At 34.3% G+C, this 15,115-nt stretch overlaps 2 protein-coding genes across 3 annotated transcripts in view; one reads left to right on the top strand and one right to left on the bottom strand.

The window, feature by feature from the left end:
* Positions 1 to 15,115, top strand: part of LOC142978348 (uncharacterized) — a 486,788-nt gene that overhangs the window by 52,759 nt on the left and 418,914 nt on the right. The window lies entirely within an intron of this gene.
* The window catches only part of LOC142978487 (knirps-related protein-like), a 72,972-nt gene continuing 59,770 nt past the window's right edge, over positions 1,914 to 15,115 (bottom strand). For both annotated transcript variants that reach the window (XM_076122959.1, XM_076122960.1), the window contains exon 3: positions 1,914 to 3,828. In XM_076122959.1, the coding sequence (XP_075979074.1) occupies positions 2,794 to 3,828 (1,035 nt within the window). In that variant the 3' untranslated portion in view covers positions 1,914 to 2,793. The remainder of the gene's footprint in view (positions 3,829 to 15,115) is intronic.

Consider the following 15,115-nt stretch of genomic DNA (forward strand, 5'->3'; position numbering starts at 1 on the left):
CTGCTCTAGAAATCAAAGCTAATATATCAGGATTGTAAATACACTACAATTGCAGTTTGTGTTTTAAGAATGACCATATAGAATGATTCTCATTTCGTTAACTCGTAGGTAACGCGAGAGTGTTATAACCTAGGTACGTTTGATGAATGAATGAGTGAAGGCATGAATGAAGTAATGAATTAGCACATAGACTGAACGATTGACAACTGAATGCTAGGATTTATTTGCGATGTGACGTAAATTGAAATATTTGTTTTTCATTACTTGTTCATGTCAAGATTTTTTCTACAAAAGTTATTTGTTTGAACCTTTTGTGTAAATAAGGAAAATTGTTACTTTAATTGACATTAATCTATTTGAAAGATAACTTTGCTGATCATGATAATCTTAACGCTTTATTGAATGAACAAAATATATTTTTTTATTAACCTTAATGACCATTGACGCCAGTGGTTATCCCATTCAACATTTTATTTTTTCTTTGAAATGTATCAGTGTTCAGTGAGTAATAAAAGTCTGCAAAAATATATCTTTAGTTTTCTATAGTTAAAAAGTTAATTCACAATTCTGTTTCAGATTACATTAATATATTTATTTATCTTTGATTTTCAACATCAAAGATTTTTCAAAAATCTTTGATTCTAATACTTCGTTTTGTTTTCTAACCAATCACAGCGCGTCTATCTTTCAAAACATATTCGCGCATTATATAATGAGTATTGAAATACGCGTAAGAACTACGCCCATAAAAATAATCTTTGGAACAGACAAACAAAAAACGCTAATCTCATGAATATGCAAAAGTTTTAAAATGAACTAACGACCTCGTCGCCAATCGTGACCTACCACAATATTTCGTGATTATATGTCTGATGGACCCACTTGAACCTGGAAGTAACTTCAGTTTGGGAATATTTCAAAGTACTTTTTGATCGTTAGTTTTCCAAAATCTGAAGAACTTTTAGTAGAAGTGTTTCTCATATTTATAAGTTGTAAAGGACTGAATGTTAATTTTCGCTTAACTCTTTTAGATACAACTTCATGGATAAAATGTAATGTAATGTAAAACAATTAAGGCTAGTCAACAACAGTGCTACTCAATATTTTCAGGACCACAAATTGCTGCTTTTTAAAGTAAAATTGTAAGTATCCTCGTGGAAAATACTTACTCGTGTATCGCTCTGAAGTATCAATGAAGCTTAGAATTTCCTTCCTAAAAATAGAATTTAAGTTCAAAGAAAACCTACAGAATCCTTGTAAATGTGTACTACCATAACCAAGAGACTATAGAGTTACTTCAGGATCTCTTTGTGTATTCAAATGTTTTAAAGACGATGTAAAGCTTTACATAACCTTAATTTGCAGAGAAACGTCTTCACAATTCAGATGATGTAATATAATATCTTATTTTGTGTAAAGTTATTATAAAATTGCGCCACAAACGTACAATATTTAGGTATTGAAATATAAAGATAATTTACTACGTGTATAAGTAGTTATTAGGTGTGAAACTTGAATAATATAATAATATGATGATTTATTTATTAGATTTTTGTTACGAAACACTTATTTTTTTGCTTCTTTGCAAAATGTGCAATTTAAAGAATTTAAATTTTAAGTCCGTATGATATATTTTAGCATAAGATGATTATTGCTTCACTGACCTTAAAAATAAATAGGTTTTATGTGTAGTTACTTGGGAGGTCTTGAATTTTAGCATCGTTTAAATTTCGTCGAGTTAATACTAGCGTTTGATGGTCTACACTTCTACGAGTATGTAGAATCAGTGATTTGTTGGGGAATCGAACCCTTGAATATACTTCTTAGAGTAATTGCATTTTAATTAGTCATTTAGCAATTCAACGTTTTAAGGTTTTTATAATAAAAAGGGTTGTTTTAATAAAAAGTCATCATCGAGTGCATGAATATTTTATTTTGTACGTCTCCGTGGAATGTATTCATTACAAACATTTGTTTACGAAATAAAAAAAATCACTCTACCTATATTTATATTTACAAAAACACGTTTGTCAAAGTATTACATTTGAGTATGAATGTGTTGATAATTTCAATACTTTGAGTAAATGGAATGTATGAAGTATACATCAAATAATATTGAGCAAAAATAGGAATGTTTGTGACAATATCGAGTATATCTCCTCATCACTCTTACTATCTCTTTTCAATACAAAAGTGAAAAAGAAATGTGTCATCTAAACTATTCAAACATTTTCCAAAAGAAATAGTAAGAGTTACATAATAATACAAAAGTACAGACAGTTGTGATTAAATAATAGAACTTAGAAATACGAAGACTTATAGAAATAAAGAGAAAGTTTCACAATGCACCCGAAGTTAACACTTTACAACCACAACACAACACTTCGAAATTCTACTAGAAATAAATTATATTCAAATTTTTATACAAAAATATATAAGATTTTTTGTCGAAATGGAATGTTGCAACCCGGCTGTATCCATCCACAAAAAAAACATAAATCATTATCTATAGTAAACCTAACTTACGCTATACAATGAATAATTTATTTATTTACAAATTGTTTTGTACATAACCATATACCGGGCTCGTTAAGTACCAATAACATTGTATTAACTAAAATTACTTATTATACGTATTTGGATAGACTCTTTCAAGCGATAACAATTCAAACAACATCCGCGCAGTGTTTGAGCTTAAACAAAAATCACATTCCTCTGTACTGGCCTTGATTCATTCACTGACAATAATTATACAGTCTCTAGTAACGGCACTAAGTGACGTACGTGGTGGCGTCACACTTTGGTGGTGAGGTCCAGCGGGTGGAGCTTGATCCTCTTTATTTGTGAGTATGAGACGTCCTCCTCCTCGCTGGCGGAGCCCGGCCCGCTGGCCGAGTCGCCGTCGTCGTTGTCTGGCACTATCACTTCGCTGTCGTCTGACCGTCGTCGCGCTGAGCTCGACCTGCCGTCAGACTTTACTGACAAGTCCATAGGGTTCTCCTGCAACGGAGATTCAGAGGTTCTCCGCTCAGCCGGAGGCGTCGGAACGAATTCCGCCTCAGAGATCACATCCTCTTGTGGTGTCGGCTGTGTCGATCGCTGCTGCTTTAAAATCTCATCAAGGAAGAAACGCTTCGACGAGTCTGCATTGTGGTCGTCGATTCTGACGTCATTGTTATTCTCAGCCGCTTGTCTTAATGCGGCGTGATCCAGTAAATGTCTCGAATATAGTGGATGAAATCCAGGAGGGAACAGCAGCGGGTGGTTTGGTGCGAATGGGCTGAACGGCGGCGGTGGTAAGAAGGGCGAGTGGGGGAAGTGGGGCAAGGAGAGGTTGGCTAGCGGCAGGGGAACGAACGCATCTCGCGGTGGCGTCAGCGGTCTGTCCGGCGGTCTCGACTGTGTGAGTCTAGACTTCTCGTCTAGTTTAGGTGATGAGCCGCTTTTATGTGAATCAGGGGAGGCAGAGCAAGGTGGCTTGTAGTCATCTAGGCCGAGGAGAGCGAGCTCTTCTTTTGTCCTTGGTCTTGCGAGTCCGGGGAAGAGATGAGGTGGGAAGGGCGGGGCCAGATGATGAGGAGAGGAGGGCACTCTTGGGGGTGATTGTGATTGGGCAGCTTGTTGCTGTTCTTGAAGGAGGCAGTGTATCTTGAACCAGTTGGACCGGCGGCCGTAGCGTGAGCCTGACTTGGACATGCCCACCATGAGGCACTTCCGCAGCCGGCAAGCCTTGCACGCCGTCCTGTTCTTCTTGTTGATGACGCATTCGCCGTTGTTCTTGCACTCCGTGATGGAGTTCAAGTTGTTGTATGAGCGGCCGAAGAATGACTGGAAAGAGAGAAAAATATACGTTAGTTATGTTGACAATATTGTTAAATAAATTAAATCTAAAATAGGTAAAATAATTGCAACTAATATGGGTAGAGACTATTTGCCGCTCTAATTAACCTATAAATCTTGAACTAAACCTAACAATAAAAACTGATACATCAATAACAGTCGCATTAAAAAACGGCCTATAGCAAACAAATTGCTTACACGATTTAATTGAACAAGCACAAGAACGGGTTGCATGCGCATGCATATGCACTATTGCATATAATTACAAATATGAATAGCAGAAATTATGCTATGTCCTGCGCGTAAAACAGATACCATCGGGTCGTAGGTTGATTCAAGATTATTCAAGTAATTAAAATGACGAGGATATTAATAAATATTGGATTATATTAGCTGGTTTTCTATTGGTTTTTCTTAATGGAAACTTTTCTTGGTGTAGTTCGGTTTGTTGATAAGAGATGGCGTTGACTTGATCAAGTTATGTTTGTTTTCTAATTGAAAATAGTATTGGGTATTATTTGGGTATTACCTGAAAACTAGTATTTGAAAAAACTAATTCAGCAAATTGAAAGAGAACAGGTTTAAGCAGAGCTTCTGATGGAAGTAAAAGTAAAAATCATAGAAAATGTTTATTAAACAGTTAGTATTTTAATAGTAAACTTGCACGTGTCATTAGCTTGTCTGCTTATTCTAGAACATAACAGTTATAATTTGACTTGTAAATTACATTCTTCTCAGAATTAAAACAAGTTTCACTCTAATTCTTAGACGTAAACAAAAATAAAATGAGTCAATGCATGTTTTTGACCTAAAGCCTCGTTTACACGGCCGGGTGGCGCCCGCCCGAGCGCGTAGCACCGATAGTGAAAACTCCGCCTTATGTCATGTTCACGGTTTAACGTCATTTCCGGTGGATATGGGCTACAGGTTCGGTTCCGGTCTGATGCATTCGTTTAACTATGGTTTTGTTTTCAAACGACCTTGATATTTCGGCGTATTTCTTACGTAACGCATTGTCTTGTGTTTTGTACAATCATTATTAGATTGCAAAGATTTCAAGTGGGTGATTTGTTGGATATTGAATGATATAGTTCGGAATACTCGTTTATGTGTAAATTTTTCTGACCAAACATGATAAATATGTTCGATTATTGAGACTTAAAATCCATCTGACATAATATATTTTCGACGTTTCAAAGGTAAACTAAAACTCAGCAGATAAAACTAAATATTTAGTACATTTCTCTAGAGCTTTAATGTAATCATGCTATGAAAAAGCTTCATTCATGGAAAGAGCTCAAAAATCAGTTCGGTACTTTCAAAGAAAAAACAGCAAAAAGCCTCAACAACTTCACTCAATTGATATATTAGTATAGATTAAACAAATATCTAAAGACATAGAAACTAATATAAATGCTCTATATACCACTACTATATGTTACTACAAACGTACATGAAATACGATCGTCGAGTGACACGCGTTAACATTACCAAAATAGTTGCAAAACGCCGCGTCGCATCGTGAATGACAATCGACTGACCGATGGTAGGGGCACCATGAAGTTTAACTTATTGATACTTTCCATAAATTACGGCGATGAAAACTACATAATTTTTTGCTTTCCTTTAATAACTTAAATCGGTTTTGACTGAATGAAGTAAGGTAAAAAAGCAGTGATAGCAGATTGATACAAGTTGCCACATTCCACGTCAACGAATTGAACTCGAAACAATACACCAATGACTTTTCGAAGTTATGTGCATATTAGAAACAATTATCACTTGCTCTAAAGGAGGAACAAAATATCATGATGAATTTAATTCCTAAATTTTTGGATTGTTTTTGGCAAAGCAACATATTTCTTCATTCGTTACCAAAAGTAAGACGAAAAAATCTAATTTTGAAAAAAATGGCAATGAATTACGAAATCAGTACATATGAATGAGACTTAATTCGGTTGTTGGGTTAATATGATCTATACTAATATTATAAAGCTGAAGAGTTTGTTTGTTTGTTTGTTTGTTTGTTTGTTTGTTTGTTTGTTTGAACGCGCTAATCTCGGGAACTACTGGTCCGATTTGAAAAATTCTTTCAGTGTTAGATAGCCCATTTATCGAGGAAGGCTATAGGCTATATATCATCACGCTACGACCAATAGGAGCAGAGTACCAGTGAAAAATGTTACAAAAACGGGGAAAATTATGATTCTCTTATGTGACGGAACGAAGTTGCGCGGGTCAGCTAGTTATAAATAATAAAATAATGTATTTATTCAAAAGATTAATGTCTTGTCATCGACTTGTTTTAAATCCAAAAAGTCAAGTTATGTTATTATATCACCTTTACTTGCTAAGTTTATACATGTAGTTAATATATTATAATTTCAAAAACATTATAATTTGCTTATGTTTTAAACAAAACAATTAGTAACTGACAAATCACTGTATAATTAATTTTATTTACTTTGTTATTTAAATGTATTAATGAGTCAATTCGTAACAGTACTAAATTGAATAATTCAAATTATGTAATTGAATAAAAAATGTCCAGTCTCTAAAATCTAAAAACAACAAATTATATTATTAGTATCTTTTTTAGGGTTTTATCCATAATAGGATAAAATATTGACCGTATCTTTACGACTTACTCTTAATTATCAATTTAGCGAAAGACACTACTGTAAAATTCGAACATATATGATTGTAAAATATTAAAAAAAAAACATTGTTTCGGTAAAAGTGTGCGGTTATATAAATAATACGATATCATGGTGACACTACAATTAACCGATTGCAGGCTCACGTCATAGATGAAGAATTTAAACTGAAACAATGCCATCTTTGAACGTGCTGTGTGCGTGATACGAATCCTACCAACCACTGCGGTGTTACTCTAAGCTAACAACAACTATACAAAAATAAACCGTATTTATACAACTACAAGAGTGGTTTCCACTTGTGTGCTTTTTGTATGTTTTGGTGATGACATCGCTAATTTAAAAGAAAAGATAATAAAATACTTTATAAGTTTTGTTATATTATTTACCGGTTGTGTATGAATGTAACGTGCGTTATTTTACCTACATTTTGGAAGTCTCATAAATAATTGTTTGAGGAATAGGCTTTTTGGTTTTTGCTTTTTACTTTTACGCATAATTAGGATCAGTTACGTTGTTAAGTAGTAAGCATCTGTCACAATATGTATGAAAGAAAAGAAATGCGTAAAGATCGTCGTATGTTTTTTGTGCTACTGTTATTTTAAAATTTAAAAACATAAAAGTTCTACAATAAACGTTTTCGATAAAATTGTGGCATTTGGAGTTTAAAATCTTTAGGCCAGAATCACTACTTCTGCAATTAAACATCAGGCAACTTGTCAGATGGTGCTGTTTTCATACATAGTCTCGGTACTCAGCAGATAGTTTATCTTGCAGTTATCCGTAATCCAAGAAACTGGCCATCAATAATATCCATTTTAAAAGTTCTAATTTAAAGTCAAAACATCATCGACAATTAAGTAACATACGAATATACATACATATATAATAAAGGTATGTATAAACATATGCGCAACGCGAGCGGCTCGCGGGCGGCGCCGGGCGGAGTTACGAGCGGCCGCGCACCTATGACCTGCGCCCGCGCACCTTGTGACATGTGCACACTGCACACTACACGGTAGTTTACAGAAGTAAACTTATATCTTGTTACGGTATAGTCGTTCGTATAGATTTTGAGGTATTGTATTTGTCAAGTTGCGAGGTCAAATGATGGTATTCAAAAAAAAACCTCTATATAGAAGACTTTTAGTAATCGGAAATATAGAAAAATACATATTTTTGCTTCTTTATCATTCCATGATGTAGGAAAAAGGTTTAGTACAGAATGAAAAGATAGACAGAATTTTCTACTAGACTTATTTTAAAAATACTGTTAAAAACAGTAAAGTCCTTAAAGAAAAGCTTCTTTCACAATTTCAAGAGAAAGTAGTAAATGTTTGAAAGTTGTTATTCTACCCGCACTTGTACCCTATGCCCTAGCTCGCGGTCATAAAGGCAGAGGATGCGCGCGCTGGTGAATGCAAGAGAACAATAAATTATCTGTTGCTAGGCAACGACGGCCTGACGTATACCACCCGATTGTTTTAGAAAATACTGTAATGTAGACTATATAGCTTATGTGAGGAATTTTGAATATAAAAAAAATCGGTATTTGGGTAGAAAAGGAATGGTCCTTAGAAAAGTGTAGGCAAAGACGCCATTAGTTATTAGAACACGAGTTTTAATAATCAGATTTTAAGATTATGTTAGAATGATCTATCAAAAAATATATTATGGCGCTAATATTGTCGTACAATGAACGACCTACTGCTTAGTAATAACGATGTTCTAAAATAATTCTTCCTTTAATTACTACAAATTCAACGTAAAAGAAAATAAACATCCCCCCATACAAAAGTCACTGCATTAATAAGATCGATTTGGTTTAGGTGTTGCACAAAACTTTCGCTAGATGGCATTAGTCGTATCATTTGCACTGATTGCTCACAAACTTAACATGCCTATAGTTCTTATATTTATGTTATTATTTATATGTGAAAATTAAGTGATGGACTAACCACTTAAATTCAGGTAACTTTTCAGACAAAAAATACTAGATTTCTAGTATAAAAATGTATCATCGTAGTAATTGATGATTGAATATCTTTCATTGATTTATATACTACATACATACATAGTTATATCCGTCAGTTTGTCCATTACAAGTCCATTAAGTCAAGGTAAGTCATTGTGTTTTATTACAGAATGTATACGATGTACTAAGAGGATAATAAATCTATAACGAGACTTACCACTCATGTGAAATGCTCCTCACATTGTAATTGTATCGCTTATCAAAGAAAAATAATTTTCAAATAGAAGTTTTCGTTTATTATTTGCAAAATAATATTTCACGTTACATTATTCAACAGTTCAGGAAGAAAAAAAAACATTTTTAGCTCCCAAAAATTTAAAGGTTTTTAGTGTCTTCTAGTTCTAATTTCAGTATATTTTATTCGCTCGTAGTCTATTTTCAATTTAGTCATATAATAATATAGTCAGTGTCATAATACATTTACGTCAATATCATTAAGTTTTTATTAGTTTTTGTACCAGTGGGTGGATCAACGTGGGACATGTACTTACTTTTTATAGTTTAGTTATTATTTATAGGCTATTAAAAGGTGATAAGATTTTAGTGTGGTTGTAAATTCACTCGGTGTTTATTTTTAATATGATACACGTAAGGGATGAACTATGTTAGAAATAATCGAATTCTTTGCGCTGACACTTTAGGAAGTATTTTTTGTACAAAAACTTATCCGCAGTGTCGTAAATGCAGGAAATTTTCAATGAAATTCGTTCAGCAGTTCAAACGTACTAACAAATTAGACAGACGAACAGACATTACTGTTATAGTAGTTTAAAAGATAATTGGTCCATTGTAAAATTTCCTAATTTTTCCTCAATCCTAGAAATGAGCCCTGGTACTCTTGACCATCTATTTCAAATGAATAAACACACTTCTAAAACAATAAAAAAAAATTAAGAACAAATATCTAGGAATATAAAATCTAAATTCCACTATAAGTTTAATACAGACAGAACTCCTGCTATAACATTATACAGCGTCTTTATGTAGTATTAATGGTGACCGGCCTGTTTATAGTGTTTACTTTGTAGACTCTGTCGGGAGGTTATCAGTGCACCACAGTAATACTATGTTATAGGTACTGAAGTACGCAAGAGAGCTGTCCATTGCGGATCTCATGATATGTGTTAAATGTTTCGTTACGTGCAATTGACTCTAGACGAATGAAAAAAAAAACTACAAAAAGTAGAAGAAAAAAGGATTTTTATTAAAATTATAAATTCTTTTTCCACTGACATAAAATATTTATAAAGTTTGAAGACATTTTTGACGAATAAGTATTTGGCGATGTGAGAATTGCCTTAGTCAAATAACAGTTATAATTTTTATTTAAATCTAAATCTAGTAACTAATGTGCGATTTTATCAACGGCACGAAATGTAGATCGAATTTGTGACAGAAGTATCACATATCAAGAAAACAGCCTAAAATAAGCTCACAAACTCATCACATGATTCATCTCCTACCAATTTCCGATGCGATTTTTAATCGATAACTGTGACAAATCGAATGAATATCACGCATAGACTTTCCAAATGAACCGTTTGTTGAACACGCGAAATAACCGTGAGAACACACTAGATAACATTAACAACGTCAAAAATTGACCTCTCTCCTACCGTCCTGACCTCTACTATGTGTATCTACCCTTTAAAAACTTTCTACAATCAATTAATAACCTTATTTTTAAAGACATAAGTTTCTAAATCGATATTTAAAGATTTTTTAAATGTAGAACGCTAACACGAACGCGTGTCATCTCGCGTTTGCGTTCGGAAGCACTGACCTGCACCGGTAACCGATGTTTTGATTGCCTCTGACATTCAAACAATCGATTATTCGTTTAATCTGAATCGATACCGCTTGTGATTTGAAGAGTAGGAGAAATTGGAACATTTTTTTTAAGTTCTCAAGCATCGTGATCCGATGTTTGAAATAAACTTGTAGCATCACAGGTACATCATATTTATTTTGAACCCTAAATGTTAAATCTTGAAATCAATCAAATATTAATATATTACTAATTGGAGCCTCAACGCAATTAGTTTTATTGTTTAATCTGTATGCCGCAAGATTATTGCGATCAAAGGCGAATCACCTGAGGTCATCAAACAAAACAGAATTCACTTGTTTAATTACTGACCTATCAATTGACGTTGTCAATTACGCAACAACTGACGTCTATAGATCCTTGAACCCTACACAATCGTATAAATTATGCAACAATACTAATCGTATAACATGTCCGACGGACGCCGCTGATTTCGTGACGGGAATAAAAATTATTGCCATGCTCCAATAAGTTGTAGTGAGCCAACATTATTGCGATGACAATTTCAACACGAGGCCCCTTTAAAACAATGACAATCATTAATCCGCTCGCCAATCAATTCTCGACTAAAAATTAATGATTTAAAATTCAAATTTGCGTGTCTAATTGTCGCCAATCGGTACAAATAAAACAACACTGTACACGCAAAAGTGAGTAAGTGCAAATTTGAATCGATTGCGATCGCAGCGGAGTCGAGACGAATCGATTCACCCCGTGAATTGTGTTGCAAAGTGAATAGGCGTTAGCCACTGACGGCCGTTGACAAATGGACCGTTTTATATCGATCTTGTTTTTAATTGATATTTGTTATTGCAAGGTTGTTTAGATAAGCAGATAATCGAACTAGTTAACTCTGCCACTTGTCATACACAAATAAAGTAAAAACTAAGCATATGATATTAATTGGCAATTACAGCCAATATATTACATAAATTACTATTAATATACAAACATCTAAGTGTACCTATCTTATACCGTCACACAAAGATACCGACTTCGCACGGCTAATTGAAAACTAATTAACTCTATATAGGTCATTATCGTTTAAAATATAATTAGACATATAGAACATTAAAGCCAATTAAAATGGCCGATTAATTAGCCGACATTAGAAAAGGCTAAAAGGCTATTAAGGTTTATTCTTTTCGCGTGAAGGTTTCTTGTTGACAAATTACGGAGCGGCGCCTTTAATGGTTCGCTTGTGAGAGGGCAATTGTCCCCGCACAATGCGATTACACATACAGATAATTCCCGAAAAGCTTTAAAAGCAAATTAGAGGCTATGATTTATTGCCGAACTGGTTACGAAATGTTACTGAGCGTTTTAACTTAGGGTGTGGACATATGACGCCGGAATATTTGGAAGCCGGTAGACGATTCTTAAATATGCTGTTTTACGACATGTAAGTGGGCTCTAATCCTGATATATGTCCAAATTTTGACGCGACAATAAATCTAATATCAATCACATTAAAAATTTAGTCATTATCATAACATTAAATTCAAGCTGTTTTATTAATACATAATTTAAAAATCGCATTTATGAATAAAACTTTTAGTTGTTTTATTACTTTTAGCTACTAATTTTAAATTTCTTAAAGAATTGGCTCAAGAAAAACATCTTGAGAAATGCCATATACTTAAAAATTCTGTAAACAGTTCTTGTTGACGAAACCGTCTAGCGCACTCTCGATGTAGCCTTATATTTATCAAAGAGGAACTCGTGCCGTTGAAACAGTAATGGCTTAACAAAATCGCTTGACAATAGAAAGACAATTCAAAAAAACTATTCACCGTTCGAAATGTGGAAACTATTTCGTTCATAAACAGCGCAATCGCGTCCTAAGTTTGGATATCTTTCCGTTGAGTATTTCCTGATCGCGTGCGTTACCGCAATTTGAATGTGCTCTAAATTTGAAAATAATTCGTCGACGCCGGCGCGGGCGTGCGAATGCTAACGTTTATTGGAACAACATTATTTATGGAGATGACAACCTTATTACCTATCTCACATTAGTAATCACCGTTTTTATCGCAACAGTATGCTTGTCGGTCATGTCCTAAATTTTGTACATCTAGATTATGAAGCTAGAAGAAATATTAGTAATGTAACAATGCTGTTTTGTTTGTTTGTCATCTTAGTTTGTAAATAAAATGGAGAAAAGGAGATATCAGCTTTATTTAGCTTTTCAAGAGTATTGATTTGTCAGGAAGAGTTATAATTGAGGTTTTAAGTCGATTGACATCTAGACGCAAAAGGAAGCAATTCACGATCACGGCCATTCTTGTTATAGCAATAAACATGAAGGTACGCTTCAAAGTTTTTTAACCTAAATTGTCTAGTACTTTAACATGTCCTACACATAAGCCACAATGTTGCCTTCAAACCGTAACATTCACATCAAAGGACAAATCACAGTCGAACTAAAAAAGATATCAAATGTTAGGAGTAGCGGCGTGTACAGTCGGCCAGTTAATGGCACCCGTGATTGATGTTGATCGCCGGAGTGCGGCAAAAACGTGTGAACCCGCCTTAGCGTCTGCTCCAATTATTGCGTAACTGGCGAAGGTTGTATCATTACAGAGAATAGTTTATGAGGGCGGCTGTGCTCGTAATCACAGGGGTAGAGGTTACGTGTAACTTAGAAAGGTGATGGTCTTCGTGTGACTGGTACTCTACTTGAAGTTTGTAGGTGTTGTTTAGCCGTAGCTTGTGTGCAAGCAGAGTTACTTTCGGTGCACTTTTTTATTATTGTCCAACTGTATTTTGTTGTATGCACTTTCAAGTATTCAATTTAATAAAATACTTAAATATATATTAACTTTTTACATGTAACTCAGCCACGAGCGTATAGATTACTCAAGAACTGTGTACAAAGATTCAGATCAGCTGGTATATAAGTAAAATCTTTACCAGCAGAACTAGTTCGTAATGCAAAAGAAAAGAAAAGTACACAATAAGCCATAATCTCTGAGATGATAGCAGTTAATATTGTCCGCTCGTCAATTTGTCTCGTGTGTCGTGTAATTAGCCGAGATGCGCCCGCGCACCCGTTTGTATGTTAATATTTAGCACGAGACATTAACTCGACGACTAGCAGGCTTTTTTATTTGTGAGATTTATGGAGCCTATGGCATTTATGGACTCTTATATAAAACGATACTTTTCTTCTTATTTTATTAAAATGAAGGAGAAAAGAAAGAAATTATGGCTACTGTGGTGATTTAATCTCGGGTTTGATTTCCAATTTAGCTTAAAAAAAGGTATCGTGAACTAGAGTTTGTTGCAAAATAATTTGAAGAATAATGCAGGCCAAAAAAAATACTTAGTAAAGTTCGGGATTTTGCTTAAGCCTTCTTAGAGAATAGACTTAAGACATTTTATTGATTGAATAGTTATAATACACTTTGCAATGTAAATGAATGTAGAAAATATGTAGTTACGCGTCTATGCGGCTGCGGCGTGCAGTCGCAGTGCAGTGAGAATATTTATCAGTTCATTTGTAAACGATCGAATGACAAGTTTATTATTGGGCCAAATTGTGCATAATTATTGACGCCTGTTGTATCGAGCTTCTTCCGTATAAGTTTGTATGGAATGTGCTATGAAATACATGTTATACAGAGATATAGACAGAGCTTCTACTCGGGGATATAAACGTCTGTCTATGTTTGGCATCAGTGCCAAACGTTTATGCTGTAATTGGAAGCATTCTTAGTAACATAAAAGCCATTTTAAGAATTATTCGACCTTTTAGTTCAACTCGGGAATTGAACCCCATGTCCAAGATCTATGGTCAATAACAAACAGGCAATAGACTGTAGCAGTCGTTTTGAGTAGTGTAAACATGATTTCGTTATGTTAGATTCAATATTCAATTACAGAACCATCTAATCCGAATAAGTAAGCTTGTCAATTGAATCATAGTTGCTGAAAGTATTTATAAATTTAATCCATTTTTATAAAGAAATAAAGATCTAGTTAAGTAATTTCACGGACATATCTCTTTAGCCTAGATATTGCGAAGTATTTTCAAAATGACTTTAAATCGTTTCGATTTCGACGGCCATTTTCCGGCTAGTGAACTTTGGTTGCTCAACCGTGGTTACTGAGGCACACCATCAAGGCATGAACCTTTGGTTGCGGGATGGTTATCGCTGGGTTAATGGGCCGTAGACCAGATGTAGGTCAGTACTGATGAATTGGGTGTTTTTGGGCTATTTTGTGAATAAGAGCTTTGGTTTACTGTTGTTTTTTTGTAATGTTGTATTGCCATTGATTTAAGCAACTGAAGCGTTAAGCTGTTGTATTTGATAGTGAAAGTATTACAAACTTAGGATTGTGTTTTGTGTTAAACGTAATGCTAATTTGGATTTATAAAGAATTTGAAAAATGGCTTCCTCACACATGACATACAACTGTAATTGCGATTATGAGTTTGTGAAACTTTTTAACCAACAACTATATAAAATCAATTAATGCATTTTCAGATTGTACAATCAACAACATGAGACGATGTAAAAGAAATTTAAATACTGAAATTTAAGTTATTTAAAATTTTCTATCAAACTAGTTCGACAGCCCTAACAATGACCAAGGTTACATAAACGTAAAGAATCGGCAATAGCGTCCAAGGTGAGCCGGAGACATCCTGTGACAGTTGCACCCTTGCACAACTACCCATTGTACACTACACTACACTAACACTACACTGGCACAGCCGTTACACTTGCTTACACAAATTGCACTGCGCAA

Source organism: Anticarsia gemmatalis, chromosome 14 (assembly GCF_050436995.1).
Source record: "Anticarsia gemmatalis isolate Benzon Research Colony breed Stoneville strain chromosome 14, ilAntGemm2 primary, whole genome shotgun sequence".
In the NCBI taxonomy this organism is placed as follows: Eukaryota; Metazoa; Arthropoda; class Insecta; order Lepidoptera; family Erebidae; genus Anticarsia; species Anticarsia gemmatalis.